Raw genomic sequence first — 18965 nt, 5'->3', positions numbered from 1 at the left:
CAACTCCCAGGATTCTGGGATTCAACACACAGTGCCCCCCCGTCCCAACAACACTAATTTCAGGGTCCTGCCTGCTCAGGCACCAAGGAGGGAGGGCCGATTCCTGGGGAACAAACTCCACAGAGGCAGGCTCTGCTCACCCCAGGCTTCCCCTTGACAGGATTCCAGGCCTTCGACAAGGCGCGGCTAAACATGGCCTCCACAGAAAAGCAGGGAAGAGTCAGGTCAGACTGGCCTTGGCCTGGGTTTTTTGGGTGGGGGATATGGGTCTCCCCCTTTCCTCCTTTTGCAATTAGAAAGGCAGTGAGCCTATAGGAATTATTCATAAACAGCAAGCACTGTGCAGTAGGCATTTATGTTAAACATGTCAAACCCAATTGCAATCACGCCTGCCTGCTTTGTACTCCATAAACACCTTTTCTGCAACAATTTCCCCAGCCCTTGGCAGCCCATTAATACCTCCCCTAACAGCAATATGCCACGGGTGCAAATTACCGATGTTCTGCTGCCCTGATTGCTGTTAGGTGAGCTCTGCCGATCTTTTAAAAATGGGGAGCGCTTAAAAGCTTTCTGAGCTGGCCTGCCACACACAACTACTGTTTATTTAATTCATTACCCCCTACCCGCACCCCTGTGAAGGGTGAGGGCAGGTTCCAGTGCTGTCAAACACATGCAATGTTTCTGCGCCAAGATTTTTTTTTTATGGTTTGAGGACTTTGTGCCTCAAAGTTGTAAGCAAATATTTTACCTTCCTACAAAAAAAAGCCCACACACCACACACCCCGTGGAATCAGGAGAACCCGCCCTGGGACTCATGTGTCTGGGAGGGAGGGGGCAGCACAGGCCCCTTTCACCTTCCACAGGCTCACTGTTGCCTTGCTTGGAAGCAAAGTATAAGCAACCTTTTTTCTTTCTGATGCAAACCATGCTTATAAAGTAACACTTATTTGAAGGGCTGAGAGATATTTGATGGCAATTATTACTTGAGACGGCCTCCTGGTGCTCCACAGAAACAAACCCAACCTGTATAGTGTAGACTGATGCACTTGGCCAACACAAGTGACATTCTTCCCAGGCTCAGCTAGGTAAGAATTAAGTCCCCTCCTTGGGAAAGCAGACTCGCCTTCCTTCCTTCTTTCCTTCCTCTCTCTGAAGCAGCTCCGCAAAGAACTGGCCCAAGTTGGGCTGTACAAAGCAATTCACATTCCTGCAAATGCTGCTTAAAAATTTGCTCTAGGTTTTGTATCGTTCCACAAAAATCCCTTCAGCTTCAAAGTTTTAAAATGACTCTTTTTTAAAAAGAAAACAAGCTCACTTGACACGCCGCCTCTCTCCTAATGTAAATATGCATTACTGCTCCCAAAAAAAGGACTACTGAGAAGATTCAAACTGCAGACGGGCTGGGGAGTAAGGCAACTTTGACAGCAACCTCCAAAGCCACTGTGTGTGTGGGATGAATAGAGCTATGTGTGCGAGAATGAAACAGGGACCACTTCCACCACTCTCACTCACCGGTCGCCCATTTGCCCTGATCCTTGTCAGCTGCAGCCTCCGGATCTTTAGCAGGCTCTTCTGGATCAGCAGCTGCCTCATTGGCCCCTTCTGCATCTTCAGTCAACTCCTCTGAAGTGGAAGAAGAAAGAGGTATTGAAAAGCTGAACTTGACTCCTGCAGTACTGCTGCTTAAAATGACTTGCATAAGAATGTAATGCCGCCCTGGGCTCCTGCTGGGAGGAAAGGTGGGATATAAATCAAATAATAAACAAACAAACAAACGTAAGAACAGCCCTGATGCTGGATCAGGCCAATGGCCTTTTAGTCCAGCGTCCTGTTCTCACAGTAGCCAGCCAGATGCTCATTATGGGAAGCCCACAAGCAGGACCTGAGTACAAGAGCACTCTCCCCTCCTGCAGTACCCAGCAGCTGGTATCCAGAAGCATCCCACCCCTGGCCATGGAGGCAGAGCGCAGCCATCATGGCTAGTAACCAGTGATAGCCTTGTTGCCGTCCATGAATGAGGCTAAAGGCATCCAAGTTGGTGGCTACCACTGCCTCCTCTTATGGGAGCAAATTCCGTAGCTTAACTATGTGCTGCGTGACGAAGTCCTTCCTTTTGTGTGTCTGAATCTTCCAGCATTCAGCTTCGTTGGATGTCCATGAGTTCCAATGTTATGAGAGAGGAACACTTTTCTCGATCCACTTTCTCCATGCTGCGTTCCTGCTCTACAATATCCTTTTTGAGGTGAGGCGACCATAACTATACACAGTAATCCAAATGCAGCCACACCATAGATTTATATAATGGCATTATGATATCAGCAGTTTTATTTTCAATACCTTTCCTATTGATCCCTAGCATGGAATTTGCCTTTTTCACAGCTGCCACACAGTGGTTGACATCTTCACTGAGCTATCTACTATGACTAGGGTTGTCAGATTCAGGGCCTGGCAACCAAGAGGTCTTCCCTATCTTTACAAGTTGTGCAGGGGGAAGGGAGAATTCCACCTTGTGGCTTTTCCCATTACAGAGTTGCAAGAACACCTGCACTTGGCTGACTTTCTCTTCTCCTAAAGATACAGGAACAGTCTTGGGCCATGAACCTGGCAACCCTAACTATGACCCCAAGGCCTCTTTCTGGGTCAGTCACTGCCAGTTCAGACCCCATGAGTGTATATGTGAAATTAAGATTTTTTGCTGCAAAATGCATAACTTTATGCTTGCTTACACTGAATTGCATTTGCCATCTTACCACTTATTTACTCAGCTTGGAGAGGTTTTTTTGAAGCTCTTTACAACCCCTTTTTTGCTTCAATGACTGAACAATTTAGTAACATCAGCAAACTTGGCCACCTCACTGCTCACTCTTAACTCTAGATTGCTTACAAACATGTTAAAGAGCACAGGACCAGTTGTGTAGTGGTAAATTCAGAAGTGTGGGGTCCCTTCATGTTAATCACAGCCTCCTCCCCATTTTTTTGCTGTGGGGTTGAGAATGAGATCCTTGTTAATGCCTAGGGACCACTAAGCATGAAAGAGGAGAGTGTTAGCACTGAGAAGAGTCTTCACAGTGTTTGACTCATCTCCTTTCACTCTGATTGGTTCCAAGAATCAGGAAAGGACAAGGAAGCATGTTAGAAGATTCTTCACAATGGCTAACACACTCCCCTTTCATGTTGATTGGCTTGTAGAACACTAGAGACATAGGGACCCGGTTTCCAAAAAAGTAAAGGGTCTAAGACCCCTGAGATCCTGCATGACTACACCCCTGCAAAGGACTCAGTACCAATCATTGGTAGCTCCATGGGGGGCTCCCAGATTTACTCCAGTATGTCTGGCCTTCAACGGACTCTGGGACATTTCTCATCCTTTGGGAATCCTTGGGGAGCCCACAAGACATGCTTCTTGTATCTTCAAGTCCCAGCAAAAATTGAACTGCTAAAAGCTGACCCAAAGGTGGTCCTGGTGGAGCCTTGGCAGCTGCAGGGCAGTGAGGGAGGCATGTAGCAGGTGCTACAGCGACCTCAGAAACGGTGGCAGCTACTTGACAAAGCGCTCAGGCCAGGACTTTGCAGATCTCACTGAAATCCCCTAAATCTTCTGGAAAATGCTTTAGTTTGGCCATCATTATTTATTTATTACATTTCTATACCCCCTACAGAACCAAATTCTCTGGATGATTTACAGACATTAAAAGACAGAGTGCAATCCATTATTTTTCACACACAATAAAACAGTAAACCAAAAATAAAGTAAGACACAACAGCAAATATACTGACTATGTCAACAAAGGCACAGCACCTAAACCAATTTAAACCCAGCAAAGGAATGTCAATATTGTGATTACAATGCCTCCTTGAGAGAAGGAGTTGTCCCTCGCTGTCTCAAGGAGGCTGTAGTGAGACCTCTTTTGAAGAGGTCGTCCTTGGATCCAGATAATTTGAACAACTATCGACCGGTAGCGAATGTCCCATTTCTGGGCAAGGTCTTGGAACGGGTGGTTGCCAGCCAGCTCCAGGCGCTCTTGGATGAAACCGATTATCTAGATCCGTTTCAATCCGGTTTTAGGCCCGGTTTTGGCACAGAAACAGCCTTGGTTGCCCTGTACGATGACCTTTGTCGGGAGAGGGACAGGGGGAGTGTAACTCTGTTGATTCTCCTTGATCTCTCAGCTGCTTTTGATACCATCAACCATGGTATCCTTCTGGAGAGACTCGCGGAGCTGGGAGTCGGGGGTACTGCTTGGCAGTGGCTCCGCTCCTACTTGGCAGATCATCTCCAGAAGGTAGTGCTTGGGGAGCATTGCTCGATACCCTGGACTCTCCATTGTAGAGTCCCTCAGGGATCGGTTCTGTCCCCCATGCTTTTCAACATCTACATGAAGCCTCTGGGTGCGGTCATCCGGAGTTTTGGAGTGCATTGCCATCAGTATGCTGATGACACGCAGCTCTATTACTCCTTTTCATCTTCTTCAGGTGAGGCTGTTGATGTGCTGAACCGTTGCCTGGCCGCGATAATGGACTGGATGGGAGCTAATAAACTGAAACTCAATCCAGACAAGACTGAGATGCTGTTGGTGAGTGCCTTTTCCGCACAGATGGAGGATGTTCATCCGGTTCTGGATGGGGTTACACTCCCCCTGAAGGAACAGGTTCGTAGTTTGGGGGTTCTTTTCGATCCTTCCTTGTCACTTGAGGCTCAGGTAGCCTCGGTGGCTCGGAATGCGTTCTACCATCTTCGATTGGTAGCCCAACTACGCCCCTATCTTGGCGGTGACGACCTCGCCTCAGTTGTTCATGCTCTAGTGACCTCTAGACTGGATTACTGTAATGCACTCTACGTGGGGCTGCCCTTGAAGACGGTTCGGAAGCTGCAGCTAGAGCAAAACGCAGCAGCCAGACTGTTGATGAGGACCAATCGGTCCTCACATATTACACCTGTTCTGGCCCGCTTGCACTGGTTGCCGATTTGTTTCCGGGCCAGATTCAAGGTGCTGGTATTGACCTATAAAGCCTTACACGGTGTGGGCCCGCAATACCTGATGGAACACCTCTCCCGCTATGAACCTACCCGTGCACTTCGTTCGACATCTAAGGCCCTCCTCCGAGTACCGACTCATCGAGAAGCTCGGAGGGTAATGACAAGATCCAGGGCCTTTTTGGTGGTGGCCCCCGAATTGTGGAACAGTCTCCTCGAGGAGGTACGCCTGGCGCCTACGTTGTTATCCTTTCGGCGCCAGGCTAAAACCTTCCTATTCTCCCAGGCATTTTAATGCATTTTATATATTTTAATGTTTTAATGTTTTAGTTATCTCAATACTGTTTAGTGTTATTATGTATCTGTATTTTATATCTAGTGATTTTTGTTGATTTATTGTATTATTGTATGTTGTACACCGCCCAGGGAGCCATTGGCTATGGGCGGTTTATAAATGAAATAAAATAAATAAATAAATAAATAAATAAATAAAGTCCGAGAGAACAAGAAAGTATTTTCACCTGGTACCTAACATGGGTGCCAGCAGAGCCTCTCTAGGCAGATTATTTGGTGCCACCACCGAAAGGTCCACTCCTTAGTAACCACCCACCTCACATCATTAGGCAGAGGAACCTGGAAAAGGGCCACCAAACAAGATCTCAAGGTCCGGGCAGGAGATGGAGATTCTTCAAGTCATCTGGCCCCAAGCCAGTTGTGGCTTTCAAGTAGGGGTTGGGAGCCCTTTTAAACCCAAGGGCCACATGCTCTTCCGGGGGTGACACACCAGTGACGAGTGGAGCCAGAGGCAAAAGTGGGTGGGGCCAGGGATGCACATTTTACCTTTGCACAGCAACTTAGTTTTTACATATCCTCTCAGCCCCCTCTCTTTGTGCCATCCAGGGAAGCAAGAGGCTCTATCAGAGGTTCAAGGGCGCACTCCAAACAGGCACATGCACTTACGGAGGATGTGAAACAGGGTCAGGGAGGGTGTGACCTTAAGAGAGGGTCTGTGGCCTGGGGCCACTCCAGAGGGCCACACAGAGAGGCCTGGAGGGCTACATTTGGCCCCCAGACCTGAGTTTCCAACTCCTGCTTTAAAGGTTAAAACCAGGGTGTTGAACGGAGTCTGGAAATGAGCTGGAAACCAGTGCAGAGAACATAGTGCTTGCATAATATGATCAGATTTACCCATGGCCACCCAAAACCTTGCTGCCTTATTTTGAACCAACTGTAATTTCAAAGACAGCCCCACACGTAACACATTGCAGTAATTCAACTGGAGGTTACCAGAGGTGGATAACGGTAGGTCAAAAACAACCTACAGTTCCGTACAGAGGATTTAGTGTAACAAATCATTTGAAGAGCGAGCTTCTTTTCCCAGGGCATTAAGAGAACGACCACAGATGGCTAGGGATGGGATCCGTTGGCTGGTGCTGGTGCGAAAGCATCCCATCGACCTAACAGCCAAGTATCGATTTGAGTTTGTTCCTTGTCCACTAGTCGTTGCTTTTACCAATCTGCTTTTTCCCCTCACATAAAGTTAATATTAATATTGACATTTTGCAAGGAAATATCAATGAAATATTGATAAAATTATTCTTAACATCAAAATTGAATGAAAAATCCATTTTCGAAAATGGCTGTGGAAAATTGCTACGTAAAAATCTGATCTACGATTGAGAATTAGTGAATTAATGGAAAATTTGGTACCAGCTCCAGCTTGGGCGGAATTCTAGCCCATCCCTACAGAGGGCAGAGACTGCCTGCAAGGAAGCCCCTGGATCACCCCCGTCACAGGCTCCCTAAGGGATCTGGAGGTCTTGCCAATTAGAAACAGAGCCCTGCTTGGCCAGGCTGGTGTGCAGCTGAAGGGAGGCTAGAATCAAGCTGGAGATCACAACACAGGCAGAAACCTCAGGATCCAGTTGGCTCCCACAAGCCCATGCCAGTCACTGACTGCAGCTGTGGAAGGGAGACAGTCTGAATAAATTATCAGCCAATCAGCTTGCATGCACCTAGAAGCAAACAGGCAGTCAGCATGGATTTGATAAATGGCTGGGTGCATCAGATGGGTGCCATGTGTACTCTGGGGGTTTGGCCTTCATCAGAGCTTTGAGATGGCCCCACATGGTGCTCAGCCGGTATCCATGGGGGTGCCAGGACTCAAGCCTGCCTCAAGAGAAAGGCATCCGATCTGTCTTTGGAGCAGGAAGCAGAAGACCCAGGAAAGATGAGCAACACACCTATGCCACAGTGCTAGGCAGCCATCTAGCTATGTACAAAACACACACACACACACACACAGAGCACAGCAGTCAGAGGCCAAACTATTTTGCAGTGGACATCACAGGTGTTTGAGGGGCAACAGAGCTCTGTCAGAAGTCCCACTCAAGGGCAAGCTGCCCAGTTTCTACAAAGAGAGAGCTGGCGCAGCCCAGTGTTCACCTTGAGTGCCTCTCGCTGTTTGTGCCTTGTGACCCTCACAAGACACACCTGAGTGCAATGCAGAAGCTGCATGGACCCCCATCATGCCAAGGGGCAGTGGAGAAGCTGGCGAGATGAGCCTCGGAGAACTCAAGACCGGCCTCTCAGCCGGAGGGGGAAAAAATCCCCTTCCTTGCCTCATCAGCAGAGCAATCACAGAGATGGCTGGGATACTAAACACATTTACTGTGCATCTCCTATGGAAAGAGAAGGAGGCCAGCACTAATGCTTAGGATGTATCCACAGCCCCTGAGGGCAGTCAAAGGACTTCATTGGCCTGTGAGCAGTTCCCCCAAAGAGTTCTGCCCACTTCTTCCTCACAGCAGTCCTCAGAAGGGGGCACAGCCGGGTGACACCCTGTGAGCTCTGCGACTGAGCGGGGATCCGAATCCAGGAAAACTCACTCTGGATGAAGTGCAACACGCGAACTGCTACACCACACGGCACTGCCGGGGGAGGGGCATTCACGCCCGTATTTAAAGAAGCGTTTGGAGGCCGGCATGTGGGTGTGCACACGTGGGAAGGGCAGTGTAGAAGGACCAGCCGGTGGAGGCAGAAGAAGAGCAACCTTCAGCTGCTGATGCTTTTATTGTTAGGACTGGTGACTGGTGCCTCCAGCTGAGCTTCGCCATTTAGCAAGGAGGAAATGTGGGTCTCCGGAGGAGCATCCCTCTCCAGCAAAGTGCCAGAAAAAGGCACATTCCTCTTTGTGCAAGACAGGGAAATGTCCACTGAGCCCCGCCGGGGCCAGAAATGCTGCTGAAGGCCCCTCTGCAGTCCCAGCAGCCACCTGGAGGTGTCACCCTCTGCATGGCCAGTAAATGATGGCCAGCCGGCCGCTAAGTTGTGACTGGACTGTCTGAGCTGCCCTCCGAAGCATGTGGAAATAATATACGTCTTCCAGCAAACTGTCTGGTTCAGAGGAAATAAAATAGGACATTCATAAGCAGTTATACCATCTGTCTTTATACCATCATCATCAACAAGGGGGAAAATAGCTCTTTAAAATGGATGAAAGCCCAGGCTGACAGTAACCAGGAAAATGTGAGCTATGAATACCAATAAAGGTAGAAAAATGATTAAAAAACAAGGATACACACTGCATATTTCTCTCCTCTCCTCTGCTGCCTTGTTTTATTGGTCAACCCTGCAAAGGAGACGCTATCTCTCTGGAACCAGCCTGCAGACTGGGGGAGGAAGGAGGAGAACAACTGGAACAGCTGTATGAGCTGGACAGGCCCATCCTTTGGGGTGTGGGAGGAGAGAAGCCCCTTTGTGGCTAGTAAGCGGCTCAGCGTTTGGTGCCTGAGAACTCTTCTTTCTGGGGTGCCTCAAAAGCTTGCAGCAGGAGCAGGAGCACATATTGTGTGTGTGTGGGGAGGAGGGATGCCCTTCTCCCTGCCAGGGCTCCATCGCAGTTCCTTTAAGGCCCAGCCTTTCTTCTTTAAAAAACCCACGACCAAGACGGCATTGTAAACAGGCAAGTGCCAGGGCAGGGAAGATGATCACTGTGGCCAGAGGCAGACTCAGGGAGGCGGAGTGTCAGCAGCTAGCCTGACAGGCCTTAGCAGAGGGTTCAACCTTTCCAATATAAAGCGAATACACCCCCCCCACTGGTCCTTCCCCTAGACCACCATCATCAGAATGCCCACTGGGCAACGCCTCCCCCCTCAGTCTTAGGGCTCAGCAGGCCCCAGAGCTGGAGGAGAGCGGGGGTCTTTGCTCTGCACCCTTGTAGCCACCTCACCACTGCCAGCCAGGTTTCTCTTTCTGAATGAAGAACACACTACGGAGGGCACTGTGATGTTCCTGTATGTTAATGTAAATATGGTAAGTGCAGGTTTATTATAGGAAATATGGTAAGTGGAGTGAGTGAGAAGGGGGAGTACATGGGCTGTAGAATGCTGGATGATGATTGGCTGTGTGTTTGAATGGCTGAAGGTATAAATGAGAGGATGACAGTTGAGTCGGGGGGGGGTGTTGGACAGGGTGGTTGTGGACAGGGAGGTTGATGTGGAGAGTAAGAGGTGGCTGTTGAGAGATTGGATAGGGAGTTCTGAGGCATATATTAAGAATTAAGAACATAAGAGAATCATATATGAAACTGTACACTTGTCAACAAAATCTATAAGTAATCTTGTTATTCCTAGTGTTAGCAATAAATATTTTCTTGGTTTACTTAAAGCCTGATTCCTTAGCTGGAGTGTACAGACCAGGGGGGGAAAAGCAGGGTAACCAAGGCTGAAGAAGAAATCGTATCTAATGGTGGCAGCAGTAAAGGAGGAGATATTGTATCAGCATTCAGTACCACAGAGCAACCCAGAGCTGTGAGCTTCATAGGCAAGAGGCTTCAGGGGGGTTGGGAATTACCTAAACACACAGACACAAGGTATCAAAATAGCCAGGAAGAGACTAAGGCACAATCTAGAGGCTATACTGGATACACAGAGTGTTGGGTAGTGTGGCCTAGCAGGGGGATCTTTTGAGATCTGTGCTAGAGCAGAGAGAGGTAAAAATAAACACAACGATCCTGACTGCTGGTAGCCACGAGTGAGAGCGTCACAGGTGGTGCCAGGGGAAGGACGTCACAGGCACCAGCACTAAAAAGGATAGGAAAGGGTACAGCACCAAGAAAAGGACTAACCCTGCCCGTGGGCAAGATGAGCCCAAGTCTCATAAGGCACCCTTGGGACTCTGGTGTAGTGCCTTATGCCAGCCCCCACAGGATATTTCGCTGGTGGCACCAGTGTTGTGGATGCCCTCCCTGCTGACATCTCGGAGGTTCCATCAACGTTGGCATTCTGCTGGCTACTGAAGTCACACCTGCTCAAGCACCTGAACTTGAACTTCTGATTTTATTGTTTTAGCTTTTAAAAACTGTTTTCATTGCTATGCTTTTTAATTGTATATTTTAATAAAGGATGTTTTAATGTTCTGATCAAATTGTTATTGTGTATTTTAATTATGTATGCATTTTGTGATTGATTGTATAGTTGTAAACTGCTTAGAAGTCATTTTGGCATATGAGAGGCATATATAAATATAATTATATTTGTAATAACACTGTTGCACCCACCAGAGCTCCGCCTGTCCTTAAGCCATGCAGACCTCTGCAGGGTCAGCACAGAGTGCTGGGTCCCCTGAGGCCACCTGCTTCTGCTCTTGGCTGGGGCCTGAGCTTGCAGCTGTGCAGGCTGGCAGCAGCTCCCTGAGGCGGGACACACTCCCAAGCCTGTGCAAGGCCTCAACCATGTGAAGCTACAAGGGCAGGTGTAGGAGCCTGGCAGAAATCAACTCAGCTCCTCCCCTGGCATCCTGGGCACTTGTTGATCTCCCAGCAGTCCAAACCATTCCTCAGCAGTGTGACCTGGACATCAAAATAATTTCATGCTTGTCCTGCTGAAGTCTTCCACAATAAAGGCTCAAGGCAGAGGATGTTGCCTCTGGTGAATGCAGTTCTGTAGACAGCCCTTTTTTCCCCAAGAGAAGCCATTTCCTGGCCCTTGGTGAAGCGCACAAAATTTCCAATCTAAGCTCAGCCAAGAAAATGGGCCTCAGGCCCCCCCCCGGCCCCCAATTCCTGCTCCTTCGTACATCCTGACGGACAGCCTGGAAGCCCCGCATGGACAGTTCACCCACTCCCACCTGGAAAACAGCCAAGCGAACAGAGCCTCTCCGCCTTTCTTTTCCCTTAACAAAATGACAGCCCTCATCCAAACACTTCAAGGGCTTGCAGGGTCTGGGGGTGGAGAGAGGATGGAAGCAGAGCATGTCTGCCTCCTGCTGCCCCCCTCCCGCCCGTTCCAGCAGACTCAAGAGCCGAGAAACATTAGCTGTCACGAACCACAATCAAATTGGGTTTGAAATATTTAGCAGTGGCTTGGAAAATGCAATGGTGCAACTCTGACAGGCGAGATGGGCACAGACACCCATTTTCCATTATAATGGAAATATCCAGCCTGTTCTGAATATGTATAACCTAGAAAAATGTATTGATTTTTCATTCGGCATTAAAAAAAAATTGAACTACCCTGCAGCTGTCAACAGCCTTTTGTTAAAAGCTCATCTTCCTGGAATGAGGTTTACCAGAAACAAGTTTTAATTGTACACAGGCTACTTCTTTGAAACACAGAAAGATACCCCCCATCCCCCACTAACAAAAAAGACCCCTACTATGACCCACACACACACACACACACACACACACACACACACACACACGAGACTACTTCCATCAGTGGACAGTTGTAAGCAGGCAGCAGCCCTGGGAGAGGAAGCAGCATCTGGCCTGGCTGGGAGGGACTCGGAGCAGAGACACCCCGATGGGGTGGAGGCCAGGACAGAGGCCCAAAGACCACCCTCCCCTTTCCCATCAACAGCCAGGCAGAACGGGCCAAGTTCTCCCTTATCTGGATGCCATTCCCCTCCCTCACCCCTGAACAGGTGACAAGAGCAGCAGCGTCCCTCTGAGCAGGGCTCCATGACCATGGCATCAAGGCCCGTCTCCCACATGGAATTCCCTCAACCCAAAGGGCATCTGTCACATTCAGAGTTGCGCACGCTGTCCACGTGAACGTTGCCTGCGCCTACAACCACGTTTTCTGCATTAGCCGTTTTAGACCCACCTAAATCAATAGCAGTGCACCTAGTGCTGTAGAAACAGGTCTCTGCCTCAAAGGGGACACAGGCCAGGCAGCAAAGAGGGAAAGGCAACAGGAAATGAATGCAGAGAAGCAGGCGTGCATTTGCAGCAAAATCAAGACTGATTCTCACCAGAAAAAAAAGTTATGGGTGAAGCACCATCTGTCAGGTGGAAGGCAAGTCACATCAGGGCAGTCCTTACTTGCCAGGGACACACTCCAGAGAGGCCAGGCCTGCCTTGGCTTCTTAAACCTTGAAGTTGCCACTCTGCATATACTAAGCTCTACTCATACTTCAAGTGACCCAGGCCTGAGTCAAATAAAGCCCACCGAAACAGAGACGCACACAATTCTGCTACTGCTGCCCACAATGAGGATCTCATCGTCCTTTCCCCTCCTTGTACGGCGCACCACATACTGGCGTGGCTCTGCTGTTTACCCTGAAGGAGGGCAGGGCAAAGCACAGGCCATTCCAATACACAAGTAGGAAGGAAGGAAGGAAGGAAGGAAGGAAGGAAGGAAGGAAGGAAGGAAGGAAGGCAGTAGAGACTATGGACAGGAAGCACATTCCAGTGGTGGTGACCTGCAAGGTGTGTGCAATGTTTGTTTTCTTGCCTGAGAACAACATGCAACTAGTGGAAGCTGGTGGCTCTGTTGGAAGAAAAAGTGAGGGGCCTGGAACGGCAAGTGGCCACACTGAAGAGTATTCACTAATATGCAAAAAACCTTGCAGTTTGAAAACATACCTATAGCCAACAGACAATACTATCAAACTTTAAAAAACAAGGAAATTGGGCAGCTATAGTGAATGCACCAGGCGAGCAGGAGACCTGAACTCCTCTCTGAGTTTCCAAAAGGAAAACATCATTGTTTTTCAGGGTTTCCCCCACCTTTTTATTCTACAGAAGGCACATGTAGTCCCCCATCCAAATTTAAACCAAAGCTGTCTCTGGCCACATCTACACCAGACATTTGTTTCACTAGACAGTCATGGCTTCCCCCAAAGAATCCTGGGAAGTGTAGTTAGTGAAGAATGCTGAGAGTTGCTAGGAGATGCCCTATTCCCCTCACAGACCTACGATCCCCATAAGAGGGACTGAGTGTTCAACCACTCTGGCCACTGGAGCGCTGTCCGGGACATAGGAGCCTCCTCACAACTCTCAGCACCCTTCACTAACTACACTTCCCAGGATTCTTTGGGGGAAGCCAGGACTGTCTCAAGTGGAATCAATGTCTGGCGTGGGTGTGGCCACCTGGCTAGCCAAGCCAAACAGCTGTGAGTCTGGCTTTTACAACACTGCCAATTGGTTCTTACTGAGAATGCCCGCTATATAAGGCTTCAATGTTAAATTTCATAAATTAATTAAAAATCAGCCATGCATTTTAAAACTTTTTAAACTGCAGAAGATGAAGGTCAGAGTATGGGGCAAGGCCAGTAATAGGATTACAGGTACTCTGTGAAAATGGCTTTTTAATTAATTTCAACAAATTAGGAGACCACTGACAGAAAAAAGTCCCAAAGGGTTCTGGATTTTCCCCCTCTTGTTTTACACTTTGATCACTGGATTCTCTGGTTGTTTTGTGTATCACCATGAAAACATAGAGGGTTGTTAAGCAAGTGTTTCTGAGTTCAGGACTATACATTTTGTAAGGTCTTGTTTTGAAATGAACTTATGGGAAGCATCAGAATGGCATGGAGGGCATTTTCAATTTAACAGTGCGGAATGCAAAAACCCCATGCTAGTTATAGCATACAACCACTCCTGTGGCTGTATAATAAGAGAAAATGAAGAATTCTTAGACAGAATGCTGGAACAGCAACAGCAAAGGGAAGTACAAGAGGTGGAAGAACAGCAGCATGTTGAAGCAGAAGAGAAGACTGCTGTGGAGTGTAACAAAGAGGAGAAAACTCCATGGAAAAAGATGACAGGAGCAGAAGAGCTGGAAAGACACCTTTCATCGGTGGAACTACGGAACCACTTCAAGGCACTTGAGGATGAGACTAGAGCACTTTCCCAACCTTTGCATCTCCAGATGTTGCTGGACTACACCTCCCATCAGGTCCAGCCAGCAAGGCTGATGGTCAGCAATGATGGGAAATATAGTCCAGCAACATCTGGGGACCCAAAGGTTGGGAAAGGCTGGAGTAGAGGACAGTCTGCAGGGGAAGAATTACAGGAGACCCCATGCAATAGTGAGCAAGAGCCTGAAGCTCAATCAAGCAGAGGCAATGAAACCACACACCCCGACAACAACAAGAAAAGAGTAGCAGTGGTGGGAGACTCCCTACTGCGTGGGATTAACACCCAAGTATGTTGAGAAGATCCATGGACTCGCCAGGTACACTACCTCCCTGGAGCACGGATTAGAGATGTGACGGAAGGGTTGCCTTCATCTATAAAGCCCACTGACAAATATCCCTTTCTTCTTATCCATGTGGGAATGAATGATACTGCCAAGTGAAGTTATGAAGAAATCACATCAGACTTTGAAGCTCAAGGTCTTTGGGGCCCAGATAGTTTTCTCTTCCACCCGTCCGGTATTTAGAACAGGAGTAGAAAGGGAAAGAAAAATACTCCAAGTGAATTACTAGCTATGAAGGTGGTGCCGACAAGAGAGAGATGGATTCTGGGACCACGAGCTACACTTCCTGGAAGATGGACTGCTGGTAAATGATGTGTTGTACCTCACAAGGACTGGGAAGAATGTGTTTGGCCACAGCATGGAGAAATTCATCAGGAGAGCTTTAAACTGAATCCTAAGGGGGAGGGAGACGTAAACTTAGAGGTAACAACTAACAAAGGCTTGTGCACAGAAAGAGGACCAGAGGGAACGGCTCTAATGTGGCCCAGTAATAGTCTTCATAAAAATGTAAGAAGGAAGCCAACCCATAAATCACATCGTCTTTGATGTCTGCATACTAATGCCCAGAGTGTGGGAAGCAAACATGACAAACTTCAACTCTTAATACAGGAGGGTAAAGACAACTTGATAGGAATATAACTTGTTTAAAAAGAACAGAAGGAATAAAAAGGGAGGCGGAGTCATGCTCTGTGTTAAAAATATATATCCCTGCACAGAAATACAGGAGGATGAGCTTGGCAGCCCCACCGAGAGTATCTGGATTAAAATAAATGGGGCAAGGAATAAAAGGAACATGGTTGGAGTCTACTACCGACCACCCAATCAAGGAGAAGACGAAGATGAAACTTTTGCAAAGCAAACTGCCAATGTTTCAAGGAGGCATACTGTAGTAGTAACAGGGGATTTTAATTACCCTGATATCTGTTGGGAGTCAAATTCTGCCAAACATGGCCCCTCCAAGAAATTCCTGACTTGTGTTGGGGATAACTTTCTCTTACACAAAGTGGAGGAAGCAACTAGAGGATCGGCTATCCTTGACTTGATTCTAACCAATAGAGATGACTTCGTGGATGAAGTGGCAGTTATGGGAACTCTGGGGGGAAAGAGACCATGTTAAATTTGAGTTCCTGATCTTAAAGGAATCAAAAGCTGAGAGCAGCCTTATGTGCACCCTGGGCTTCAGGAAAGCCGATTGTAATAAACAATGGTTAAGGTTCCATGGCAAGCGACCCTAATGAGAACAAGAGTCCAAGATGGGTGGGAGTTTCTAAAAAAGGAAATTCTGAAGCCACAATGGCACACAATTCCATCTAGGAAAAAGGGAGCAAGACAGCAGAAGAAGCCAATGTGGTTTCACAGAAAGCTTAGAGAGGGCCTGAAAACAAAAAAGGACACATATAGGAAGTGGAAGGATGGCCAGGCCACAAAGGAAGAGTACAGGCAGGTAGCACGGAATTGCAGAGATGGCATCAGGAAGACTAAAGCTGAGAATGAGCTGAGGTTAGCGAGGGATGCCAAAGCAATAAAAAAGCTTTCTTCAAGTACATCTATAGCAAAAGACAGAGAAAAGAAATGGTGTTACCCTTCTAAGTAAGGATGGCAAAATGATAACAGATGACAAAGAAAAGGCAGAAGTGCTCAAGCCCTACTTTGGCTCAGTCGTCTCTCAAAAGAGAGTCTATGACTCTCCAGGGCAATGTGAAGTTGAAGGGGCAGGATTGCAGTTTGCGACTGATAGACAAATGGTCAAGGAATGCCTAATCACTTTGAATGAGTTCAAATCTCCAGGACCTGATAAAATGCATCCTAGAGGATTGAAGGAACTGGCTGAAGAACTCTCGAAACCGCTGTCTATTATCTTTGCAAAATCATGGAGGATGGGTGAAGTGCCGAATGACTGGAGGAGGGCTCATGTCATCCCCATCTTCAAAAAGGGCAAAAAGGAGGAACCTGGGAACTACAGACCAGTCAGCCTGACATCAATCCCTGGGGAAATTATGGAGCAGATGATAAAGCAGCCAATCTATAAGCACCTTGAAAACAATGCAGTGATTACTAGAGGCCAACATGGATTCATCATGAACAAATCCTGCCAGACTAATCTTACCTCATTTTTTGATTGGGTAATCTCCCTGGTAGACTGTGGGAATACCATGGACATAATATATCTTGACTTCAGCAAAGCTTTTGACAAAGTGCCCCATGATATTGATTAGCAAGCTAGCTAAATGTGGGCTGAATGGAACAATTATCAGGTGGATCCACAGCTAGCGACAGAATCATACTCAAAGAGTGTTTATCAATGGTTCCATCTCAAACTGGGGGGAGGTAACGAGTGGGGTATAGTGCAGGGCTCTGTCCTGGGCCCAGTGCTCTTTAATGAAAATGTTGAAGTGTGGAATTTCTTGGAGGGGCCGTGTTTGGCAGAATATCAGGGTAAATAAAAATGCTGAAGATGCACTCCCAAGCCAGAACTATAAAAAAGGGTGCTCAGTCAGGTCCCTGTTAAGTGTGACCTCAGTCTGGAAGAACATCCAAGATCAACACAGCAGTATGTTGATGATACCCAGCTCCATTTCTTTGTAATATCCGAATCTGGAGAGGCTGTGCAAGCCCTGGACCATTGCCTGGACTTGGTGGTGGGCTGGATGAGGGCCAGTAAACTGAGTCTGAATCCTAGTAAGACGGAGGTGCTGTGGGTAAGTGGCTCCTGAGTCTGGATAATTGGTCAGTTAACTGCCTGCTTTGGATGGGGTTGCACTCCCTCTGAAAGAGCAGGTCTGTAGTGGGGGGGGCACTCCTGGATCCATCAGTGGCTAAGAGTGCCTTTTACTGGCTTCGGCTGGTAAGACAGCAGCGGATGTTTCTGGACCAGGATAGCCTGACTGCTGTTGTCCATGCACTGGTAACCTCCAGGCTGGATTACTGTAATGCGCTCTATGAGGGGCTGTCTTTGAGGTTGCTCTGGAAGCTGCAGCTGGTGCAAACTACGGTGGTGAGACGGCTTACTGGGATAGGGTATCGCCAACATGTTACGCCACTGCTGAAAAAATTGCAGTGGCTCCCTATTAGTTACCAGGCTTAAGTTCAAGGTTCTGCTTTTGGTGTACAAAGCCCTATGCAGCTTGGGACCAGGATACCTGAAAGACCATCTTATTCCTTATATACCCATTCGATCACTGTGCTCTGCAGGTGAGGGCCTTCCTTTTTTTTTAAGAAACATTTTTGAAGATATTTTGTTTTTATGTGTTTTAAAGTTTTTAGAGCTTTTGTTTGCCGCCCTGGGCTCCTGCGGGGAGAAAGGGTGGGATATAAATCAAATAATAAATAAATAAATAAATAAATAAATTTACATAGCATCTGCTGCTTTTAGACTGCTGATTGTATATGTTTTACTTATTTATTTTTAAGTCATGTCCTCCTGGGAATAAAGTGCGTGGAGCAGAAATAGAAATGCCTGCATTCAACACACACACTACGTCTTGCTCTTGCACAGGGAGACTTTAATATTCCCATTCGTGAGCCACAACAGCAACATCCAACCACAATGGAACAGCTCAGAGAAGGAAACACTTGGCTCTAGCCAGGGAAGATGCAAGTCGCTTTGGTCAACAGCAGACAATTGCACCCTTTAGGCAAGGAAGAGCTGAGGTTCTATAGAAACAAGAATACCAGTTGCCAGTGTGGTGTAGTGGTTAGAGCATTGGACTAGGACCTGGGAGCCCAGGGTTCAAATCTTCGCTTGGCTATGAAGCTCACTGGGTGACCTTGGGCCAGTCACTGTCTCTCAGCCTGGCCTACCTCACATGGTTGTTGAGAGGACAGAACTGGGAAAGGGAAAACCATGTTTGTAGGTCACCTTGAGCTCCTTGGAGGAAAGGTGGGGCAGAAATGTAACAGCAACCATAATAAACTCTATGTGTGCGTACCTGTGTGCACACACACACCAGGTCAAAGGAGCAGCCATGTTACCACCTGGAACTCTCACAACAAACTCTGAATCATGCTTGGTGCCCCACTGATTTCTACAGGCACCCAAAAACCCAGAAGGAGCAAGTGTCTGCAGACTCTGAGCTACAATGTAAGCAATGTGAGCAGCAGCAGCAGCAGCAGCAGCTCCTAGTGATCCAGAGTGCCACAAATGTTGACAGGCAGCCTTTGAGGAGGCATGTGAGAGCCCCAAAGTGGCAGCCTCTGTTTTTTATTGTTTAAGGAGGGTAGGTTTTAGCCTCCTCCCTCCCACCCAGGTATACAGGAAAAAAATGGAACTGTGAGGACAGCCATCCTCTGCTAAGCCCTAGACAGAAAGATGGTGGGAAGCTCTTCTGCCTTGCACAGAGCTCCATGTCCTTCTCACCCCGCCCTCCTTAGTGAGAGACATGCTGTGAACCCGCATGCAAAACCCACAGCCCGTCTTGCCAAGGGCTCCTTTGCCTGAATATTCCAAATGGTTTCTAGAGATCCAAAGGGAACTGGGTTGGACAGGTGGCCCAGCTTTTCAG

At 47.8% G+C, this 18965-nt stretch overlaps 1 protein-coding gene across 6 annotated transcripts in view; it reads right to left on the bottom strand.

Moving 5' to 3' along the window:
* ZFHX3 (zinc finger homeobox 3) overlaps nucleotides 1-18965 on the bottom strand; it is a 178677-nt gene that overhangs the window by 35435 nt on the left and 124277 nt on the right. For all 6 annotated transcript variants that reach the window (XM_061594327.1, XM_061594326.1, XM_061594332.1 and 3 more), the window contains one exon: nucleotides 1513-1623. In XM_061594327.1, coding sequence (XP_061450311.1) covers nucleotides 1513-1623 — 111 coding nt within the window. The remainder of the gene's footprint in view (nucleotides 1-1512; nucleotides 1624-18965) is intronic.

Source organism: Rhineura floridana, chromosome 13 (assembly GCF_030035675.1).
Source record: "Rhineura floridana isolate rRhiFlo1 chromosome 13, rRhiFlo1.hap2, whole genome shotgun sequence".
Lineage (NCBI taxonomy): Eukaryota > Metazoa > Chordata > Lepidosauria > Squamata > Rhineuridae > Rhineura > Rhineura floridana.
Note: the sequence above shows the minus strand (reverse complement) of the source record. Positions and strands in the feature narration are given on the sequence as shown.